Source organism: Gracilinanus agilis, chromosome 3 (assembly GCF_016433145.1).
Source record: "Gracilinanus agilis isolate LMUSP501 chromosome 3, AgileGrace, whole genome shotgun sequence".
NCBI lineage: Eukaryota > Metazoa > Chordata > Mammalia > Didelphimorphia > Didelphidae > Gracilinanus > Gracilinanus agilis.
The window spans coordinates 428,930,757-428,956,026 of record NC_058132.1 but is presented as its reverse complement, the minus strand read 5'-3'; the positions used below and the strand labels follow the sequence as shown (position 1 = coordinate 428,956,026).

The 25,270-nt window shown below is 35.3% G+C and overlaps 1 protein-coding gene across 1 annotated transcript in view; it reads left to right on the top strand.

Moving 5' to 3' along the window:
- The window catches only part of ROBO1 (roundabout guidance receptor 1), a 1,014,586-nt gene extending 995,283 nt beyond the window's left edge, over positions 1 to 19,303 (top strand). The window contains exons 29-31 of the mRNA XM_044670323.1: positions 13,248 to 13,556; positions 16,694 to 16,884; positions 17,612 to 19,303. Of these exons, the coding sequence (XP_044526258.1) occupies positions 13,248 to 13,556; positions 16,694 to 16,884; positions 17,612 to 17,626 (515 nt within the window). The 3' untranslated portion in view covers positions 17,627 to 19,303. The remainder of the gene's footprint in view (positions 1 to 13,247; positions 13,557 to 16,693; positions 16,885 to 17,611) is intronic.
- Positions 19,304 to 25,270: the final 5,967 nt, after the last annotated feature.

Genomic DNA, 25,270 nt, shown 5'->3' with positions numbered 1-25,270 from the left:
TTTGATACCTTCAATTTCTTTTTCTTCTCTAATTGCAACTGCTAGTGTTTCTAGTACAATGTTAAATAATAGAGGTGACAATGGGCATCCCTGTTTCACTCCTGATCTTATTGGGAAGGCTTCCAATTTATCCCCATTGCATATGATGTTTGTTGATGATTTTAGGTGTATACTGTTTATTATTTTTAGGAAAGGTCCTTCTATTCCTATACTTTTCAGTGTTTTCAATAGGAATGGATGCTGTATTTTGTCAAAGGCTTTTTCAGCATCTATTGAGATAATCATGTGATCTTTGTTTGTTAGACTGTTGATATGGTCAATTATGTGGATGGTTTTCCTAATGTTGAACCAACCTTGCATTCCTGGTATAAATCCCACCTGATCGGGGTGAATGATCCCTGTACCTCCCTTTTTTTTGTCCTCCCCACTCCCCTGCTCCCCTTGGTTTATCCCTTCTAACTTTCTCAGAAGGGTTAGATAAGAGTTTTATTTCCCAATGGATAGTATAGCTACTCTTCCCTCTCCAGGTTGATTACACTGAGAGTAAGGTTTGATTATTACCTCTTTATGCTCTCTTCCTCTCCTTCTTATAATAGTATTTGTCCCCTCTCCCTCCCATGCCCTCTTTGTGTGTAATAGAATATTCTATTTTCTTATTCACTCAAGTTTCTCTTGGTGTCCCCTGCTATTTACCCCATCTTTCCCCTCCCCCACGCCATCTTAGATTATTTAGTGTTCCACCCTCCCCCAGTGAATTATTCTTCTGATTACTATAATAGTGAATATTATAATGGTGAATAGAGTTAACTACAGAGAATTATACATAACATTTCTCTACATAGGAATACATATAATTAGATCTCACTGAGGCCCTTAAAAAGGCAAATTTAAAAATTATAAGCTTTCTTTCTTTCCCCTCTGTATCTTATTTACCTTTTCAGGTTTTTCTCGGTTTTTGTGGTTGGATATCAAACTTTCCATTTAGCCCTGGTCTTTTCTGTGCAAATACCTGGAATTCTTCAATTTTGTTGAATGCCCATACTTTCCCCTGGAAATATATAGTCAATTTTGATGGGTAGTTGATCCATGGCTGCAGGCCCAGCTCTCTTGCCTTTCTGAATATCGTATTCCAAGCCTTACGGTCTTTTAGCGTGGAGGCTGCCAGATTCTGTGTGATCCTGATTGGTGCTCCTTGATATTTGAATTGTCTCTTTCTGGCTTCTTGTAAGATTTTTTCTTTTGCTTGAAAGCTTTAGAATTTGGCAATAATATTTCTAACCGATTTCTTCTCTGGGTCGAATATAGTGGGTGTTCTATGAATCCTTTCAATGTCTATATTGCCCTCTTGTTGTAGGACTTCAGGGCAATTTTGCTGAATAATTTCTTTTAGTACGGAGTCCAGGTTTGTATTAATTTCTGGTTTTTCTGGAAGACCAATTATTCTCAAATTGTCTCTTCTAGACTGGTTTTCTTGGTCTGTCACTCTCTCATTGAGATATTTCATGTTTCCTTCTATTTTTTCAGTCTTTTGACTTTGTTTTATTTGTTCTTGTTGTCTTGAGAGATCATTAGCTTCTACTTGCTCAATTCTAGCCTTTAGGGATTGATTTTCGGCCATATTCTTCTGGTTTTCGGCCATAATCTTCTGGTATTCCTTTTCAATCTGGCCATTTCTGGTGTTCAATTGCAAGATTTTACCTTTTAAACTGTTATTTTCTTGCCAGATCTCTTCCATTTCCCTCAAAATCTCAGTTTTGAACTCTTCCATAGCTTGTGAGGAGTTTTCCTTATTTGAGGAGGTCCGGATGCTTGTTTGTTCTCCTACTCTGTTTGCTCGGTTGTCTGTATTTTCTCTGTGTAAAAGTTGTCGAGTGTTAAAGGCTTCTTTTTCTTGTTCTTATTCTTTCTCTTTTGAGTTTCCTGAGTCTGGGTAGCCATCATTAGCCCAGCAGCTTCTCAGGTTTATCCTCGTGCTCAGTGTCTGTCCGCGGTCTATTGGCTCCTGAGGTCTGAGTTCTGGTTTTTTCCAAGGTCAAGCCCCCTGGTGGACCCCCTTGCTTGATCCTCTGCAGGAGGTTCCTTTACAAGTCTCAGGGCGCTGCTTCCACAGTCGTATACCCGTCTGCACTGGTTCCCCACTCAGGTTTTCAGAGCTTTAGTTCCTGGCTGTGTCTGCCTCCACCCACGCCTCTGCCCGTGCCTGTGTGCTCTGCGCCCGGGGTCCACTCTCTGCTCCCGCGCTCAGATTTCGCTTGCATTCTTTGGCTTATTGGGGTCCTAAATCTTGCTGTTCTCAGGAACAGGCCCTGGAGCTGCCAATGACTCGATGGGTGTCCCAAACTTGCTCTATTTCTTTTTAGCTGGCTTCAGAGCTATAGATGTGTGTGGAGGGGTTGGGGGTGGGGCGGTTGCTCAGCCCGCGATTTAGTGAGAGCCCTTTATAGCCTGGAAATGTCTTGATTCCACGTACCTTCCACGCTGTGCCCTGTTGTGAGGTTCCTCCATTCGTCTGGACTTGTTTTTATGTCCCCTTGAGGAGTTTTGTGTGTTTTGGTCAGGAGAGGTTAAGAGCTGCTTCTTACTCTGCCACCATCTTAACCCGGAACTCAGATCCCTGTGGAACTAGTTTTCCAGCTCGCCCGCCAAGCCTCCAGCGGGTCTCTCCCTGAGCTCCCCGCTTCCCCCGTGGTTGCCCCATGCCCCGCCCTCTCTGCTGCTGCTTTTAAGCCTTTGGAGCCCCACCGGGCTTAAGGGGCTCCCGCTGCCTCCCGCTGCAAGACGCTGCCTTCAGCCACTCCCCAATACACTTTTTATAGGATAAGAATTTCAGCATTTATGGGGACTAAAAGAGACCATCTACTAGGCCAACCCATCCCTAAAGAACAATATAATCCAAGACATAGTCATGTAGTTTATCTAACCTTTGTTTAGCTTTTGCAGCAGAATCCACATATTCAAGTTAAATATCTCTGAACTATGAGCTTTGTGGCATATATGCATGAAATTTCCCACATATATATTATTATTGATTTTCTGGCTGATACTATTCCTTTAAAAAAATCTGTTTTGAAATAACACTGAAAGGTCAAATAAATACTTTGCAATCCAAATATTCACTTAAAAGAAATTGTCTACCTGTGGATATTATATATTCTTTTAATAAATAGATATTGAGACTTTCTGGTTAAGATGGCGGCAGAGTAAAAAGCAGCTGCTTAATTAACTCTCCTAACCGAAACATATAGGACTCTTCAAGAAGACAAAAAAACAAATCCAGAGGAACGAAGAGACCCCACAACATGCACAGCATTGGAGGTACGTGGAATTGGGACATTTCCATGCTATAAAGGGGTGAAACAGCTCTCACTAAAATGCGAGCTGAGCAACCCCCTCCCCCACCCCACACCACCTACAGTGCCAAAGCCAGCGCACAAGAGTTAGAGCAAGTTTGGGACACACATTAAGTCCTTGGCAGCTACCTGGGGTCACCAGGGCCTGCTCCTGATAGCAAGACTTAAGACCCAAAGAGGCTAAAGAACTTGCAGACTTTGAACACAGACCCTGAGAGCAGGCACGAGTTCAGGCTCTGTTGCAAGCCCAGACACAAATCCTGGGTGCAGGCGAGGACTCAGATCTTGAGCTCAGGCGAGGACCTTGAGTGGGGACCCAGTGCTGAGGGATGCACAACTGTGGAAGTAGAGCTCTGAGACTTTTAAAGGATCCTCGGGCAGAGGAACAAGCAAGGAGACGACCAGGAGGCTTGACCCTGAGAACAACTAGACCTCAGGAGCCTAAAGAGCACAGACAGACCCGGATTGTGAGGATAAACATGAGAGGGCACAGGGCTAAAAATGGCAAGCCAGAGACAAGAACTTCAAAAGAGAAAGATCATCAAGAAGAAATCTGTAACACTCGACAACTTTTACACAGAAAAAATCCAGACAACAGAGCAAACAGAGGAGAACAAACAAGTAATCATATCTAAACCTTCTCAAAATAATGAAAACTGGCCACAAGCTATTGAAGAGTTCAAATCTGAGATGATGAGAAAGATGGAAGAGATTTGATGAGGGAAGTGGGAAATAGCTCAAAAGGAAATTAACAGGTTAGAAGACAGAAACTCCCAAGTGGAGAAAAATGCCCCAAAATCAAACAAAATGGTAAGCAAATTGGAAACCAAAATCTGGCAAGAAAATAACAGTTTAAAAGGCAGAATTTCACAATTGGAAAGTGAGGCAAGTAAATTGAAGACCAGAAATGACCAGATTGAAAAGGAAAACCAAAAGATTATAGCCAAAAACCAATCCCTAAAGGCTAGAATTGAGCAATTAGAAGCTAATGATCTCTCAAGACAGCAAGAACAAATAAAACAAAGTCAAAAGACTGATAAAATAGAAGGAAACATGAAATACCTCAATGAGAAAGTGACAGACCAAGAAAACAGGTCTGGAAGAGACAATGTGAGAATCATTGGTCTTCCTGAAAAAGCAGAAATTAATAGAAATTTGGACTCCATACTAAAAGAAATTATTCAGCAAAATTGCTCTGAAGTTCTACAACAAGAGGGCAATATAGACATTGAAAGGATCCATAGATCACCCTTTACACTAGACCCAGAAAAGACAACTCCCAGGAATATAATAACCAAATTCAAGAGCTTCCAAGTAAAAGAAAAATCTTACAAGAAGCCAGAAAGAGACAATTCAGATATCAAGGAGCACCAATCAGGATCACACAGGATCTAGCAGCCTCCACACTAAAAGACTGCAAGGCTTGGAATATGATATTCAGAAAGGCAAGAGAACTGGGTCTACAACCAAGGATCACCTACCCATCAAAACTATATACTTCCAGGGGAAAGTTTGGGCATTCAACAAGATAGAAGATTTCCAAGTATTTGCACAGAAAAGACCACGACTAAATGGAAAGTTCAATATCCGACCACAAAAATCAAGAGAAACATGAAAAGGTAAATAAGAAACAGAGGGGAAAGAAAGAAAACTCATAATTTTTAAATTTGCCTCTTTAAGGGCTTCAATAAGATCGAAGTATCTGTATTCCTATGTGGAGAAATGCTATGTATAATGCTCAGTAGTGAACTCTTTTCACTATTATAGTATTCACTATTATAGTAATTAGAAGAATTATTCATAGGGAGAAGTTGGAATACTAAATGGTCTAAGATGATATGGGGGTGGGTGGTAAAGAGGGGGGTGAATAGTAGAGGACACCAAGAGAAATTTGAATGAATAAGAAAAATAAGATATTCTATTTCACACAAAGAGGGCATGGGAAGGGGAAGGGATGGAATACTATTATAAGAAGGAAAGGAAGAGAGCATTAAGAGGTAATAGTTAAACCTTACTCTCAGTGTAATTAACCCTGAGAGGGAAGAGTAGTTATATCCATTGGGATATAAAACTCTATCTAACCCTACTGAGAAACTCAGAAGGGATAAACCAAGGAGAGCAGGGGAGTGCAGAAGTCAAAAAATTGAGGGAAGAAGAAGGGGGAGGGAGTTCATTAGGCCTTAAAATTAAAAAGAGGGGAATACTAAGGGAGGGGGTAGAAAGGGAAATAAATCAAGGGAGGAGACAAGGGTTACTGGCATAAAGCAAACCACTGGTTTAAAAAGAAATAGTGTAAGAAGAAGGGGTAGAACCCGAGGATACCAAAATGTTGGCAAATACACAACTGATATTTATAACTCTGAAAGTGAATGGGATGAACTCGCCCATAAAATGGAAGCAAATAGCAGAGTGGATTAGAAACCAAAATCCTACCATATGTTGTCTACAAGAAACATGAGGCGGGCGGACATACACAGATTTAAGGTAAAGGGCTTGAGCAAAATCTTTTTGGCTTCAAATGAGAAAAAGAAGGCAGGAGTGGCAATCATGATTTCTGACAAAGCCAAAGTAAAAATAGATATGACTAAAAATGACAGGGAAGGTCATTACATCCTGATTAAAGGCACTATAGACAATGAGGAAATAACAGTACTCAACACGTATGCACCAAATGGTATAGCATCCAGATTTGTAAAGGAGAAACTAGCAGAACTCAAGGAGGTAATAGATAGTAAAACTATACTAATGGGAGATCTAAATATTCCTCTTTCAGATGTAGATAAATCAAACCAAAAAATGAATAAGAAAGAGATGAGAGGTGAATGAAATCCTAGAAAAATTAGAGTTATAGATAAGTGGAGAAAAATAAATAGGGACAAAAAAGAATACACCTTCTTTTCAGCTGCACATGGTACATTCACAAAGACTGACCATGTACTAGGGTATAGAAACATGGCAAACAAATGCAAAAGAGAAGGAACAATAAATAAAACCTTTTCAGATCATAATGCAATAAAAATAATAATCAGTAAGGGCACCTGGACAGGAAAATCAAAAATTAATTGGAAATTAAATAATATGATTCTCCAAAACCAATTTGTCAAAGAAGAAATCATAGAAACAGTCAATAATTTCATTAAAGAGAATGACAATGATGAGACATCCTACCAAACTCTGTGGGATGTAACCAAGGCAGTACGCAGGGGGAAATTTATAACCTTGAGTGCATATATTACAAATTAAGGAGGGCAGAGATTAATGAATTGGGCACACAACTTAAAAAATTAGAAAGCAAGCAAATTAAAAATCCCCAGATGAAAACTAAATTAGAAATACTAAAATTTAAGGGAGAAATTAATTAAAAAGAAAGTAAAAGAACTATTGAATTAATAAATAAGACTAGAAGCTGGTATTTTGAAAAAACAGATAAAATAGACAAAGTACTGGTCAATCTAATAAAAAAAGGAAAGAAGAAAACCAAGTTGACAGTATCAAAGATGAAAAGGGAGACCTCACCTCTAATGAAGAGGAAATTAAGGCAATCAATAAAAACTATTTTGCCCAATTATATGGCAATAAATATAGCAATCTAGGAAATATGGATGAATATTTACAAAAATATAAATTGCCTAGATTAACAGCAGAAGAAATAGAATAACTAAATAATCCCATTTCAAAAAAAGAAATTGAACAAGCCATCAAAGAGCTCCCTAAGGATAAAATCACCAGGGCCTGATGGATTCACAAGTGAATTCTATCAGACATTCGAAGAGCAACTAATCCCAATACTATACAAATTATTTGATATAATAAGCAAAGAAGGAGTCCTACCAAATTCCTTTTATGACACAAATATGGTATTGATTCCAAAGCCAGGTAGATTAATAAACAGAGAAAGAAAACTACAGACCAATCTCCCTAATGAACATAGATGCAAAAAATCTTAAATAGAATACTAGCAAAGAGACTCCAGCAAGTGATCAAGAGGATCATCCACCAAGATCAGGTGGGATTTATACCAGGAATGCAAGGATGGTTCAACATTAGGAAAACCATCCACATAATTGACCATATCAAGAAGCTAATAAACAAAAATCACATGATTATCTCAATAGATGCTGAAAAAGCTTTTGATAAAATATAGCACCCATTCCTATTGAAAACCTGGAAAGTATAGGAATAGAAGGACCTTTCCTACCAATAATAAGCAGTATATACCTAAAACCATCAACAAGCATCATATGCAATGGGGATAAATTAGAAGCCTTTCCAATAAGATCAGGAGTGAAACAAGGATGCCCATTATCACCTCTGTTATTTAACATTGTACTAGAAACACTAGCAGTAGCAATTAGAGAAGAAAAAGAAATTGAAGTTATCAGAATAGGCAGTGAGGAGACTAAGCTATCACTCTTTGCAGATGATATGATTGTCTAATTAAAAAATCCTAGAGAATCAACTAAGAAGCTTGTAGAAATAATCAACTTTAGCAAAGTTGCAGGATACAAAATAAATGTACATAAATCATCAGCATTTCTATATATTTCTAACACATCACAACAGCAAGAGGTAGAAAGAGAAACACCATTTAAAATCACCCTAGACAATATAAAATACTTGGGAATCTATCTACCAAAACAAACACAGAAATTATATGAAAACAACTACAAAACACTTTCCAAACAAAACTAGATCTAAACAACTGGAAAAACATTGATTGCTCATGGGTAGGACGAGCTAACATAAATAAAATGACCATTCTACCCAAATTAATTTACTTATTCAGTGCCATACCTTTCAAACTACCAAAAAACTTTTTTATTGAATTAGGAAAAACTATAACGAAGTTCATCTGGAATAACAAAAGATCAAGGATATCAAGGAAAATAATGAAAAAAATGTGAAGGAAGGGGGCCTAGTAGTACCTGAAACTAAACTGTATTATAAAGCAGTGGTCCTCAAAACAGTATGGTACTGGCTAAGAGACCGAAGGGAGGATCAGTGGAATAGACTTGGGGTAAATGACATCAGCAAGACAGTGTATGATAAACACAAAGATCCCAACTTTTGGGACAAAAATCCACTATTTGACAAAAACTGTTGGGAAATTTGGAAAACAATATGGGAGAGATTAGGTTTAGATCAACTTCTCACACCCTACACCAAGATAAATTCAGAATGGGTGAATGACTTGAATATAAAGAGGGAAACTATGTTAATTGAACATAGAATAGTTTACTTGTCAGTTCTATGGGAAAGGAAAGATTTTAAAACCAAGCAAGAGTTAGAGAAAATTACAAAATGTAAAATAAATTATTTTGATTATATCAAACTAAAAAGCTTTTTGTAAACAATGCAGCCAAAATTAGAAGGGAAACAACAAATTGGGAAAAAAATCTTTATATCAAAAAACTCTGAGGAGGGTCTAATTACTCAAATATACAAGGAATTATATCAATTGTATAAAAAATCAAGCCATTCTCCAATTGATAAATGGGCAAGAGACATGAATAGTCAATTTTCAGATAAAGAAATCAAAAGTATCAATAAGCACATAAGAAAGTGTTCTAAATCTCTAATAATTAGAAAAATGCAAATCAAAACAACTATTGAGGTATCACCTCACAGATTGGCTAAAATGAAAGAAAGGGAGAGTAATGAATGCTGGAGGGGATGTTGCAAAACTGGGACATTAATGTATTGCTGGTGGAGTTGTGAACTGATCCAACCATTCTGGATGGCAGTTTGGAACTATGCTCAAAGGGGTATAAAAGAATACCTGCCCTTTGATCCAGCCATAACATTGTTGGGTTTGTACCTCAAAGAGATCATAGATAAACAGTATGAAAATATTTATAGCCACGCTTTTTGTGGTGGCAAAAAACTGGAAAATGAGGATATGCCCCACAATTGTCGTATGGCTGAACAAATTGTGTTATATGCTGGTGATGGAATAGTATTGTGCTCAAAGGAATAATAAACTGGAGGAATTTCATGTGAACTGGAAAGACTTCCAGGAATTGATGCAGAGCGAAAGGGGTAGAGCCAGAAGAACATTGTACACAGAGACCAATATACTGTGGTAAAATCGAATGTAATGGACTTCTGTACTAGCAACAATACAATGACCCAGGACAATTCTGAGGGACTTATGGAAAAGAACGCTATCCACATTCAGAGGAAGAACTACAGGAGTGGAAACAGAAGAAAAACAACTGATTGAACATATGGTTTGAGAAGGTCATGATTGGGGATGTATACTCAAAACATTCATCATTCCTATATGGCTGAGTTGAAATCACTTGGGTCGGTTATGACTATGAAATTCCATGGCATTCATGTCTGCTTAATAGGGAAAAACCTTGGTGGAAGCTTTTTTTTGGTACAGTAGTGTAGATGAGACCTAGTAGGTATGGTTTAGAAGATTATAAGCTAAAAAGGTGTAAATTGAACCACACTATTAAAGATGTTAGGTCAGTGATGGGGAATAAAGAAAAAACCTTTAGGAAGAGTAACAAGACAGACAGGTGCCAAATCAAAGAGTATTCCCAAGAAGAGGTTAATAGTTAAAAATGATAGACTTGAAAATGTGTTTTCAGATGTGAATCCAATTTTTTGCTGCAGTTGAAACTACTCTGTGGAATAGCCATTTATTATTTTCCTCTTTTTCAGTACTAACTGTGTTGCTTCTTTCCACCTTTTAAAAAAAGTTTCAGTCAACATTTTTTCTAGTCATGGTATCATTGGCTTTCTTAGCCAGTGAATCAATCCAATTTTTTCCATCTGTTAATGTTATTGTACTATAGTGTTTATTTAAATTATTTCTATGCCAGGTGCCCTGAAATCTTTAACCTTTTTAAAAGGTTTTATTTTATATGTTGCATACTAAAAGTGATTCATATTTAGCCTATGTTCAAGGGTTATAAGAACAACAGGGGTGATTGTTTAGATTAGAAGATTCATTCATGGAGCAATATGATTAAGAGCAGAGTTTGCCAGAGATTAATAGGCCAGCCATTTTGAAGTTAAAGAGGGCTGATCCAGAGAGAAGAGATATATAGCCACCATTGCCCAATTTAATTATGACTAACATAACTATGACCTAAAGTGTGATACAACCAAGACTTTTCCTTTTGCAAATATATTGAATAATGCATTATACATAATACAGTATACATTATTCTCAATGCGCTATGGGCTCTGACTGTTTCTATGTTAGGACTAATCAGTTAATTCAACAAATGTTATATGTCATACTTTCCTTATCCTTCTTTACCTCCTCTATTCATTTGATGCTTTTGATCAATCTTCCTCCTTGATACTCTCATCTCTCTAGATTTTCATGATATAACACTCTCCTAATTTTCCTTCTACTTAATTTGACCATTCCTTAGTTTCCTTTGCTGGGTTTTTCTCCAAGGTAGGCCTACTAACAATGACTGTCTCCCAAGGATCTGTCTTGGGCCCTTTTTTCTTCTCATACCCTCCTATTGAAATGAGTGGTCTTATCAATGCTAATTCACTTATTTCTCTGCTGACAATTTAGACTGACTTACCCAACTGTAACTTCTCTGCAGACCTCCAATCTCATATCTCCATCTGCCTAATAGATATCTTGAACTGGCTGTCCTGTAGACAATTTGTATTCAATATGTCTAAACTTTTACCCTTTATTTTTTCTTCCACATATTCCCATAACCCTAAATTTCTCGTTATGATCCATCCTCCCAGTCACTCAGACTCACAATATAGGTGTTTGTCATCCTCAACTCTTTACTCTCTCACTCCCTTATCCAGTCTGTTGCCAAGGCCTGTTGATTTTACTTTTGAAATATCTCTGACATGCAGCTTTTCTCCTCTGTACTCTGGTACAGGTCCTCATTGTTTCACATATCTAAAGTATTGTAAGAGTTCCAACTCTCCCCACTCCAGTCAATACTCCACTCTGCTGTCAAAGTAATCTTGATAAAGCACAGTTTTTTTTACCATGTAACTCACCCACCCCTAGAAAATCCATTGGCTCCCTTCAGAATCTGTCCCACCCCTCTACTCTTCCCTATTACATAACTCTTCTTAGAGACAGTTACATTGACTTCCTTGCTGTTCTTCAAATAAAACACTCCACCTCCAGACTTTGAGCATTTTCACTGGTTGTCCTTCATGCCTAAATTGCTCTCCCTTCTGGGCTCCCTATTCTTTAAGTCACAGCTAAAAGCTTTTATTCTATGATTCTGTTGCCTTTCCTCTGTTGATTATTTCCAAGTAGTTGGATTCCCCATTAGATTATGAGTTCCTCAAGGTCAGGGTCTGCCATCCTCAGTGGTTCCAGCACACTGTGTATACTAGTAAACATATAGCAGAACTGATTACTTATGGACAGGTTCATTTATATGAACTCTATATAATATGGGCTTTATAAATTGACTCATCTATATATTTAACCTCTTCATGACACAAAACTTTTGTGTGTGTATGTGTATGTATATATATATATGCATATATATGTATATGCATAAAAGTATATATTATTATATTTTTTCTTTATTTTAGAGTTTTAGCCAAATGAGTCAGTTAATAGAATTTATTTGATTCAAGTTGAATTGAATTGGTATCAAAAGATAGATTTTATTTTAATGCTGCTGATCTAATCTAATATAGTGTCCATTATTCACATAGCTCCTATCTTCTGAGTTGTAATTGTCCAGATAGTAGTTGATATTCTTTTTTGTTAACTATTTCTATAAAATATGAAATTGAGGAAAGTGAAGGTGAAGTCTTGCATATGCATAAATATTCTTTGCTAAATAGGTCTGTAATTTTAAGGAATATAAAGTGTTAGTATAAATTTATTTAACCACAGTTTATTGATAATATAGAATGCAATTTAGTAGACACATTCCTATAAAAAGGATGCAAAATATTGTGTTTCTTGCCCCAATACCATCCTGGGTCCACTTTAGCATACTTCAGGAAAATGAAGCTCCACAAGTAATTGTAATACTGAAAATAGGCTGTAAAAAAGCAACAGACCTAGTCTACATTGTATGAAAATGGAAGAAAGGAACATAGACACTATGAGGTTTTATACTGATATAGACAAAGGGGATTGTAATCTCTTTCCAATATAGTTCTTTTAAATACTTCAGTCACAAATAGGTTAGAATAGAATAAGCAGAGAGGGGAATGGTAGATTTTCTTTGTAGTCAAGGGTTTTATCACATAGATATTTATCTATTACTCTAGATCAGTGATGGGCAAACTTTTTAAAGAGGGGGCCAAAGGAAAGGAAATGCTTAGTCAGTCTATTTCTAAGGCAACTTTTTCGAAGTTTCATTGTGTTGTATCCTACTCATTGTATTCGTCAGATTAGGAATAATGTCCTGCCGCCTGTTAGAACATTTCAGGGGGCTACATCTGGCCCACCGGCTGTAGTTTGCTCTAGATGACTAAATCCCCTCTGCTGGGAATATTGTCTAATCATTCTGTATTTGCACATATTTACACATATATCCTGAGTTTAATTCATAACTCTTGGTTAGTAGCTATATATTAATAATGCTACTATAATACTATAATACTAAGCTATACTAAATGATGAAGTCATTTAATAGCTTTAAACATCGGTTTACCCCCCTGTAAAAAGAGTAGATTAAAGCAAATGAAATTATATATCCTTCAAAGTCCCAGAATTTGATTATTTTCTTACTAAGCAGTATTTTTAAAAATAAAGAGAACATGGAATCATTAATCTTGTTACTTTCAGAAAGTCATTAAGTGATCCATAAATTTTCAGTTAAAAGATATAGACGATCATAGTTCAAAATCAGTAGAGATAATTGTGTGATTTTTCTATGTAATGTACATAAGTAAAAAATTATTTCTGAATATTTATTTTAGATCTTCCTCCTCCTCCAGTGCCACCACCTGCTATAAAATCTCCCACTGTCCAATCTAAGGGACAACTAGAGGTACGACCTGTAATATTGCAAAAACTTCCCAATGTAGAAGCAAGAGCAGACAGGTCTTCAGAAAGAAAAGGAGGTAGCTACAAGGGGAGAGAAGCATTGGATGGAAGACAAGTTTCTGAGATGAGGACAAATCCAGGAGACCACAGAGATGCACAAGAACTACAAAGTGATGGAAAAGCAAGAGGAAACAAGGCATCAAAACGAGAACTTCCACCAGCAAAAACTCATCTTGTCCAAGGTAATATTTTCATTTAATAAATCTTAAATATATTTTGTGAAAATATTAACTGAAATTATAAGGAAACATTTTATTGTTCTGTTGCCTAGATATAGTGGCTGTTTAACTCAGTTGATGGGAGTATGTTGCCACCCTAAACAAGCCACTCTGCATCCATTTACTCTTCTATAAAATGGGGACAAAAGATTTTTGTGAAGACAAAATGAGACAACATTTGTAAAGCACTTTGAAAACCTTAAAGTTTCATATAAATGTTAGCTATTGTTGTTGTTCTTCTAAGGATCAAATTAAAGATATTATTTAATAAATATAAAATCTGAGCTAAGTAAACTAGATGTTCCTGTGAAGCTAAGATAGCCTAATGAATTATTTTCCCCCTCTCTACTATAAGAGGAGTATAGAATAGGAATGGAGATTAGATAGCAAGGCTCAGGCAGGATAGTGCTAGAAAATTACTGACCAAAATCTTATTTTTCTATTTCCTTTTAATTCTAGATTCCAAGATATATGGTCACTATTTTGTTTATAGTCATTATTTCATTATCCTCCAATTTATTTTCACTTAGTATAGTTTTCAGGTTTGCACTGCTGAGACATGCTGACAAATAATATAATGACCATATATAGGTGTTTCTTGACTTGACTTTTATCTTGATCTTCTCTTATTCTAAATGGTACGTTTTACCTTCTGAGATACATCTTACCTTGGGTCTATTGCAATTATTCATCTCTCATAATGGAAAGGAACTGAGCTAGAGAAAACACAAATGAAGCCTCACTGTTGGAAAAACAATTACAAATATATGCCTTAATAGCAGAGAGGGAAGATATATAGATATGGACATAGATATAGATAGATAGATAGATAGATAGATAGATAGATAGATAGATAGATAGATAGATAGAAAGAAGATATATATATGTACACTTATATATATATATATACATATATATATATATATATAATTGAGCTTCTTGAGAGTATTTTTTCCTGACTTGCAGCATTAATCATATATAAGAGAGTATCTAGGTTCCTTCAATGAATTCTGTTGATCAGGTCTAGAAGAACTACTTTTTCCAGCACTAAAATATCAGACAGATGTGATTGCTAAACTTTTGTTGATGTTTTTGAAAGTTCTTAGGGAATGAGAAAGAACCCATATGAAACTGGAGAAGGGCAAATTATCTGATTTTCATAAAGGGGAGTAGGATGAACTCTGCAGATCAAACTAATGAATTTGGCACATTCCTAATAGTATTATAGAACATTATTAAAAGAAATACTTTGTGAGCATTTAGAAAGGAAAGTAATGACCTCTAAAAGTTGACAGGAAAATTTATGCTTGACTAACACTATTTCTCTTTTTGACAAAGTTACTGGACTGGTATAAGAAAACACTGTAGATACAGTATTTGATTTCAGCAAAACATTTATCAAAGTCCCTCATGTTATCCTTACCAGATGGAGAGAGATGTGGGTTAAATAATAGTGGTATGTGGTAGATTCAAAATTGGCTGAATACCTATAACCAAAAAATAGTGATAAATATATTAAAATAAATTTTGATGGAGTTTTCTAGTGGAGTGTCCCGGGGAAGTGACTTTGGCTTTGTGATGGGTCAACATTTTTATCAATTCCATGAATAAAAACATAGGACGAATGAAATACTGTGATACAAGACTGGATGACAATTAGGATACAAAATGATCTCAGTAGTCTGAATAATAAGTTGAACTGGATAGGACAGACATAATAGGAATAAATCAAAAGTGCTACACATGGGTTTAAAATATTAGAACTGAATGGGAAAATTGTAACTAGATAGTTTATGCAAAAAGAGTTGGGGAATTTAGTGACTGTCAAGCTCAGTATGAATCAATAGTAAAATGAAAGCCAAAAAATAAAATCTAGTTCCTTCCTAGGCTAAATTAAAGAGAGGCTTAATTAGGGTGAAGAATAAGAAGGGAAAGAGATAGAGAGTCTTGAACAGGGATTAACTGCTGTACTGTGTTCTGATCAAGAGTACTGTATTCCATTCTAAATACCACACATTTTAGGAAGAACATAGAAAAAACATTGTGCCCAGAAGAGGACCACCAGAAAGTTGAGAGAATAGTTGCTTGAAGAAACTGGAAGTGTTTTGCCTGGAAAATAGAAAGCTTAGAGAATAAAGATAGGTGAAAGCTGTTTTGGTAATATTATTATCATGCGGTAGAGGCCCCATGGACAAAACTAGGATCAGTGGTTTGAAATTACAGAAAGAGGGAGATTTAAACTAAGTTAAGAAAAAAACTTCCTTATAATTAGATTTACCCAAAAAGTAGAGCCAATTTTTTCATGAAATGGTATATTGATGTTCACTAAAGGTCTTCAAACATAGATTAGTTGACCATTGCTTGAAGCTATCAGGAAAATTCTTACACTATTTGAACTTGATGGCCTGTGTTAAAAGGGATTTTCTTAATCTCTCCCTCTGTCTCTTTAAGAGGCAAGAGAGTAGGATTTGTAAATAGATCAGAGCTGACAGGTGTCAGTGAGCCAGAGCTAAAGATTTCGTTACCAGGGAGACAAGGAGAGAGAAAAAGGAAGCAGTGGTGACAGTTGGGGCTCTTTGCTTCTGGATCTCAAGAGCACAGGAGGTCTGTCTCCTAATCAAGGGCTACTGGTAGCTGGCTACTGACAGTTGGAGATAGAAACGGATTGAAGGAATTTGTGGGGGATGAACATCTGATTATTTAGGAAGATCGGTAGTTGGTCAATTAATTTTAGATAGTGTAGGTTAGATAGGTCTGGTCTTACCAGGCAAGAAGAACCTGTCCTCAGAAGATAGAATAGGTCATTAGAAATTGTAGTTAATATTAGGAATTTAGGTAGGGTCATAGGGTATTAGAATAATAATCTCTTTCCTCCTTTTCTATTTTCTGTCTGTACTTCTTCTCAAATTAAACTAAGTGTTTTATTCAACTGCTCTCCTCACTTTTGTCAAATTCCTACCATTCAACCCTTACAACCTGTGAAGTCCTTTCCAACTTTTGGACTATATGATTCTGTATCATAATTATTTTTGCAGTTTGACTACAAAATGAATTTCATTAATATGTATTTCAAGTTGTTTGCATGTATTATTTTTATGCAGAAGATATCCTGCCATACTGTAGACCTACATTTCCAACATCAAATAATCCCAGAGATCCAAGTTCTTCAAGCTCAATGTCATCAAGAGGTTCAGGAAGGCAAAGAGATCAAGCCAATATAGGTCGAAGGAATGTTGCAGAAATGCAAGTGCTTGGAGCATATGAAAAAGAAGTGGATAATGAAGAATTAGAGGTATCAATTATGATATCATGATTATAACTTAATTATCAAATTATCAAAGTTAGGTTCAGAAAATCTCTCAACCCACAACAATGTCCATGGCTTTAAAAGTCAATAGTACTACTAGAAATCTTCTGGTCATTTTAAAGTATTTTTCACATTTAAAATTCCTCACAGTCCAATTTATTATAGGTCTTGTGATCTTTAGATTTACATTTGTAGATTTATATTTCTATATAAGCCACATATTTAGAAGCAAGAAGTATTTATTTAGATAAATTTATTTTGTAATATTCTGTATTTTAAAGAATCATATTTGATTTTGATATTATTATAATTTTTGAACATTATCTCCATTTGGCTAAGAGCTTTTTTACCAATTAAATTTATGGCTAATCTTTTGACTAATACAATTGATCCTAAATTGCTTCTTGTAATGAATATTCTTTTTACACCAAATTAAAAAAGAATGGGAAATGAAGCCAGTTTGAAATGCCCATCTTAATTATTTAAGAAACTCTATGGATTTGGTCTTTATATTTAAGCTTTGAAGGAAAAAAATCTTATATAATTTGTTATTGATTATAAAATATATAATATGTCCTAAAATAATAATTTAATGAATTGAAATTCATTCTAAATTCATCCTCTTTTTCAGTTCTTCAAAAAACTTTTAAAATACAAGAAGGTCTACAATGTTCATATTTAAAAAAAAATTTAATGGTTTGTTTTCTTACAGGAAACTGAAAGCTAAAGAAGATGCCTTTAAAGGCTTACGTCATCTAATGTGAAAATTATCACTTAAGAAGCCTGTTGTACAATGACCTATGACACCAGAAATTATGTTCAGTACAATCAGAGTAGAAATTTTCATTTATTCCTCTCCTCTAAATATAATTTTTAAAAGTTCTATTGGAAGTTTTATTGCTGGGGTCTAATTTCTATCCATATAAGAAGCCTCTTATTTTCCCTCCATATGTCCCTAAATACTTACACCTTATCCCCCAGCAAGGGAAGACTTTACCTGTGGAGTAGAGTGGAAGTTAAGCTCTGAAGTTGGAAGTACAGAAGATGGTGACATGTGTATCTCGGATACTTACCCCCAGAAGGTGCTACTTTGATTCACTCATTGCTTATATACCAAGTATGGTATTTAATTGATAAAAGACACAAAGTTGCATAGTCAACTTCATGAAAGGGCTTGTCTAATATCATATTTTTAATAAAATTTACTCAATGCCAATTATAACATAAAAAAAATTTCCCCTCCCACACAGATTTTTTCTTTAATCTGACCCTTATCTTTTGCTGGAGTAGAGAGAGGAGTGAGAATAGGGACAGGGTGGGGAGAGCACTATAGTGGGATGTGAGGCAAATGCAAAATTACAAGAAATTTGGGGTGGGGTGAACATTATTGTAAATATATATTCTTTTCAGCCCTTATTGGTACTTTATTTTTGTCTTGATTTCAGTCATTGAAGTACATTCTTGAAAAAAAAAAGAAAGAAAAAAACATCCATTTGGATAGATAGGATTTAAGTCAATTGGGTCTCTGGTTGTCTAGTCATTGTCATAAGTAAGTTTAGCAAAAACCTTGTTCTATTTTTCAATTAAAACAATTATAAATACATATTAAAAACAAATAGATGGCTTTTAACAGCCTATTGAATAAGGGCACCATCTTAACTGGCAGAAATTTCTTCTAAAAGTGTCAGTTCACCTTACAGAAGTGCCACTTGAAGTCTGTTTGATTTTTTGGGGGGGGTAATGCACTGTTTTTTTATTTTTTATTTTTTTGGTTTTAAAAGCACAATCACTAAACTTTATTTGTAAACCATTGTAACTATTAACCTTTTTTGTCTTACTGAAAAATGTTGAGAAGTTTTTTCTTTATCTTTTTGTTAATGCTATTTGTATTTGGAATATTTGAATGATGACAGATGGTGAAGTAACTTACATAATTGTGGACCACAGGCAGAACATTTCTCACTTTTTCTGGATTTCTGGAAAATTTGCAAGTTTAATATAGCAAAACTTAAAAGATTTTCATATAAGCTCAAAGAGAGGCATTAATTGTTTAGAATCACCAAATGATGCCCTCTGTCTGTAGTTTTTATGATATTTTGTATTATTATTTAAATTTCCTTTATTTTGTCATTGGTGCTAATTGAAAAATGTGTATTTTCATTGACAACTATCAGGAATAGCCCCACTGAAATAAAAAATAAATTTAAAGTTTGAAATTTACCAAAAGCTAAAAGTTTTAATTTAGGTCATTTTTTAAAGTTACATAGAAAGGCTGTGCAGTGGTAAGGGAACAATCCATGTGATTAATATTTTTATTATGTTCATGTAAGGACTTCTTATTTTTAGCCATAATTTTGCATACTGAGGATCCAATAATCGGAAAAATAATTTTGTCACATTATTTATTAAAAATGTTCTCAAATACATGATTGTGTCCCAAGTTGTTATTTTTCCTCATTTTCATCTTTTTACAAATAACTATATTTAGTAGAAGAGACTTGCTTGCTTTGCATTTTACCAACACACTGACAGATTAAATAAAACTTAGAGTGTTATTCTTTCTGAAAACCAATATAAATCTTAGGGAAATCTATTGCAATAAAAATAAAAGTTATAACTATGAATGGAAAAACATGTAACTCATGGTCCACTTAACTATAAACAAAGAGCTTCAAACTGGGGGAGGGGTAGGGTCCAGAGACTCTCAGTAGTAATTACCCGTTTTCCCTACTCTTGTCCTCCTGCCCCCACTATGATTAAAGTAGAAACTTCTGAAGTTATCTCAAGTCTAGGTATCAGTCTGTTTGCTGAATTAATAAATCAATTGATTATTCAAACAAAAAACATTCTAAGAAAGGAATAGTATTAAAGCAGTAAATATTTCATCAGATCAGAAATGAGTAATGTTAAAACACTTCCCCCATTGGTTTAATGACAGCTCATTCTTTGTGAGTCTTTTATGTCTATCACACAGGGTTCACTCAGTCTAATACAGGCCTTCCATACTTTCCCCTGGCATCACTAGAATAGCAGTGAAGCATTCTATCTTCCTTAAACTCCCCTCTTAGCAATCCTACAGGAATATTTTCATGAAAAATGGTCCTTTATTTCTCTTGCAGTGATGATTAATGTCTAGATATCCAGAGATATATATTCTTTCCCACTTGGACCAAACATAGTAATTAATTTATTCCACACATAAAAAATTTGCAACCCTTACAAATTTTACTTGATACATGTGTTCAGGCTGCAGCTATGCATCATACAGTAGATATCAAGTTATAGAGAAATGGTGGCATCAAACTCAAACAGAAATGGGGGCCATTAACTATACATAAATATCCCTGTAGGCTATATATGTTGACTTAGTTTGAAAATGTAACATTATCTATAGTTTATTATACCTTTATTTTGATAAATATTTCCCATCCACATTTTTATTTGACTTGGGTCACATTCAGCATTCTGCAAGATATAGTCCATGGGTTTCATATTTGATGCCTCTGATAGGTTACAGATGATCCCATATGCATGTAAAGTACACACTGCCTAATTAGATTATATGTGGTAGATTGACCTGTTAATATATAGCACATCACTTGCCAGAGTACACCAGATGGTACATAATGAATTTATAATTAGGAAAACCTGAGTTCAAATCCTTCCTAGATCCTAGGTGTGTCTGGGCAAAGCAGCCACACTCAGTCTAAATTTTCTCATCTGTAAAATTAAAATAATAATGCCGATCTTAACAGGGTTGTTCTGAGAATTAAATGAGATAAGCTCTTTGCAGTTCTTAAAGAGCCATATAAATGTGAGCACCATATCTCACATGAATTCTGTCAGAGTTCATTGGTATCTATTCTCATTGTGGCCAAATAGTTCTGAGTTCAGATAGTTCTTAGACTTCTGATCTGCCTTCACTTCTTCACACTCTATTGGTGAGTTAGTGTCTTCAGATTCAATCTGAAGTCTGGACCCAAAAATGCTTCAGGTAGAATGGATCTCTCCACAGAATCATGCTCTAAAGATAGCCTGTGTTTGATCAAGACCTCTTCAGCTGTTAGGAATCAATCTGATAGGAAAGATACAGCCTTGAAATTTAATTTTTCATCTGCCTAGGTACTAGTCAGGAATTTTGGCAGGTTTTCCAAATCTCTAACTTATTACTTACATCCAGTTCATAGTGCAGAATTTATTGTCCAACTGCAACTTGTGGATAGGCTCTTTGGGGGGGGCCCAATTCATCAACTCCACTTTTTCCTGTCCTATTTATCAGGGAGTCCAACCAATTTCCCTCTGAGCATTCATCAGAATGTTTCAAGGAAACAAGATCATATATGATCATACCATGACTAGGGGCAGCTAGGTTATTCCGTGGATTCAGAGCCAAACCTAGAAAAAGGAGGTCCTGGGTTTAAATCTGATCTCAGACACTTTCTGTAATGCAACCTTGTCACTTAACCCCCATTGCTTATCTGTTACCACTCTTTTGCCTTAGAACCAATATACAGTATTGATTCGAAGTCAAGGTAAGGCTATAAAATAGATAATTAATTAAATGAACATAGAAATATATATATATGTGTGTGTGTATATATATATGTGTATATATATACATACTAATGGAAAGATAATCTGGGAATATTGCAAAAGGTAAAATATAAGGACTTTGCAACAAAGAAGATTGTAAAACTCAGCATAAATCCCAGGGACAGTGGGGTGAGAATTGATGGGCCATTAAGAGAATGGAAGACTACTTGATATTGTCCAGAAGTAAGTAAAGACTTTGAAGTATGAACAGGAGTCAAGAGAAACCCAAAATAAAAATAAAGCAAGTGGAAGGTGCTAAAAAAGAATTAAGTGGTTATACTCTAATGGGAGAATATAACAAATGATCCTTCAAAATCCCACTCAAGAATGTTGATGATCACAGAAATCTCAAATTGGTAAAATCTTAACATTTAGTCATTCAACAATCGTATTATTGTTGTTCAGCCCTATCTTATTCTTTGTTATCCCATTTTGGGTTTTGGGTTTTTTTGGGGGTATCTGAGGCTGGATTTGAACTCATGAAGTTGAATATTTTTTATTCCAGTTCTGTTGTTCCTAACTGCCTACAACTGTTATTAAATGTTCACCGTTGCCAAGCACTGTGCTAAGCACTGGAAATACAAATACAAGCACAAAAAAGGCAATTCCTACCCTAAAGAAATTTATATTCTGTATTGTGGAAAAATTATATTCTGTATTGTGGAAGATAACACATAGAAGGAAACTGAAAAGAGGGAGAGGCATAGAGAAGGAACAGTCCAGAGAAGCCTGATGAGAAATGATGAAAGCTGACCAAGATGCCCTGCATGCAGGTTCTGAGAGAAGTACTCCAAATAGAGGAAGAGGACCCCAGTGAGTGGTATGAGTTCCAGGTGGCATGGTGTATAATTCCAGTGGATGATAGCCCGGTAAAAAATAGATGACTGGCATGGGTTATCTTTTTGCCTTCATTATGGATTTGATAGTACCTTTGATAATTCTGAAGTCCTCCATGTCAAAGAGAACAATATTTTTTTTCATTAGTAGTCTCAAAAATTTCAAGAATTGCTGTGTAGATTTTGTTTTTCATGCATATTCTCCATCAGGCTCATGTAAATGAAAAAACACTAGAGTATAAAGGTAGAGAGTATAGGTAGGTTGTAGAATTTACTCATAATGTGCTGTCCTGGGGATCCTTCCACAGTTTCACATTCATCTCCCAGTAACAATATCCTAACTATTCACTGTTACCCCTTGACAAACACACATTACATGCAATGAAGGTGACCTGAGAAAATAAAAGTAGCAAAGGCTAAGAGATACATACAGCACTAAAATGGAGCCTTAAAAAGGAACGGTAGGGCGAAAAGCACATTTTCAGCAGCAATGTTTTAATTTAATTTTTTCAGGGAAAAATAAAAGAACACATACAATCATAATAACAAAACAATAGCTAGCATTTTTATCACTTCCAACTATGTGCCAGGCACTCTGCTAAGTACTTTACAAATATCTTATTTGATCCTCACAACAATCCTGGGAGATAAGTGCTACTTTTATCCTCCATTCTGCTGTTGAGGAAACACAGATAGAGAGAACCCAAGATGGCATAGACTACAGTCAGATTTAAACTCAGGTATTCTTGAATTGAGGTCCAAACCTTTATCAGCTGTACCAGCTAGCTTCCCCATCCCCACTACAAAATAAGAATGCTGAACTTGATTGTATAGCAAAAAGCTCTGCTAAGGGTATGGAGTATTTCAGAAAAACACCACAAAAATCTAAATATCATATTTTGAATAAAATATTAGAATTCAATTAAAGGAAAGAATTTCAAACATTCTGTGAAAAGAATCCAAAGGTAAGAAAACTATTCAACATACAATTGTCAATCCCAGGTATAGCAAGGTCAATAATCTAATCTTTTCCCCCATGAAAATTAGACTAGTGTTTTTCTTAAAAAATATTGAAATCATCCTTGAGATTTGATTAATTCAGGGGGCCAAATGCTTAGGCTGTTGAAATAACTTCCTTATTCCCTGAGAACAACATATCCATGAATAACTCCAGATAACTATTGGATTCTCATCTGGTGGAATATAATATGTAACTCAAGCAAGGGAGCTTTTACTTAGCTGAATCAATTTTAAACAATCTCAATACCTGTCCTTGTTGAATATACTTCTGACTCAATCTTTTGCCAGCTGTTGAATGATCTTAACGTGTTTTATTTGGTTCAATTATTGAATCTAAACTAGGGTGGGAATGTCCTAATTAAATTAAGATCCAGCACAAAATATGCCCAGAAAGTTGAACACTTTCCATTTATAATAAAAGACACTCCCCAACATGTTTTTTATATATATAAGCCTATAATTTATACATATAAATATGTATTAATCTTTTTATTGTTTGATTTGTTTTTCTTAGATTGGCAATTATTTGAGAAACAAGAGGGCAAAGAGAATACCAAGGGACTTAAGAATTGAAGCAATAAAATATTCTCGTTAACAAGAAAAGTCAAGAAGGGGATAAGTGAAAGTGAATTAATAATTCATGGAAAATATCAACCCTTCCTTAATAAATCAATATTATAAGTGGCAGGATAATCTAGAAAATAAGCGAAATAAAGACTGGGAATGAGGCACCAGGTAACTGGGACTTGAAAGGAGGCTTTCAGGTTATTCCCCAGGCCTTTTGGGGTGGTGAGAGAGTGAAGATAAAATGTTGGTGGATAAAGCACAGAAGGAGGTAGTGGAAGATGGGTATAGTAAAAAAAAAGGCAATAATCTGACAATATCATGAAATGACTCCACAGAAGCAAAAGACTGAGGAAATTGTCTTAGAATTAAGTCTTCTGGATGAGTTTGGACACTTCAGAAGAGAAGCTTATAGGGGTCATGCTAACTTAAATGGTAGAAGGAGGAAAGGGCAGGTGGTTAAGATCCTGGAAAGGCACAAATCGGAGACAGTTGAGCAGGGGGGTAATAGGTTCAAAACTCAAATAAATTGTTGAAAGAATTAATAAAATCAATAAATCATTTTCCATGATGATAAAAAAATCTACCAACTTTATCAAGAAAAGGAATTCACCATAGGAAGAAAAAAAAAGAATTATCAGAAACCATTTGTAAGCTTAGAAGTATCTTTGAAAATATCAAATGACAATTTTTTTAAATGGTATATGTTAAGCTGTGTTTAGCCTTGAAAATACAGGTACAAGAATGAAACAATTTCTTATATGAAGGAACCTACATTCTTTCAGCAGAGAAACCATAACTTATCAAATCACCGAATTTGAGAGAAGAAACCTGTGCACAGTTCATATATGACTAATTCAGTCCAAATCATGTATAAAAATAATATTTCTGTACTTTATCTGAAAAGTGGTCATATAGTTGCAAATCACAAGGCAAATTATTCCACTTTTGAATGGCTGTAATTGTTGAGAAGTCTTTCCTGACTTTAAGCATAAATGTTACTCTTGGCAACTTTCACCTACTGCTTTTGGCTCTGTCCTTCAAGACCTATCAAGCAGAATCCACATCACAGCCCTTCCCACCCCTTGCCCCATAGTTCTGTTCTCCAGGCCCAATTCCTTCAACTGATCCTTATACGAAAAAGATTCGAGATTTTTCACCATCCGAATTGACTACCTCTGAGCATTTTCTAGCTTGTCAATATTTTCTTAATTCTTAAGTGTTAATGCCTAGAACTATAAGGATAAAGGAGAGCCAGCAAACCAGTGTTACAATAGAAGGGAGAGAGAGAGAGAGAGAGAGAGAGAGAGAGAGAGAGAGAGAGAGAGAGAGAGAGAGAGAGAGAGAGAGAGAGAGAG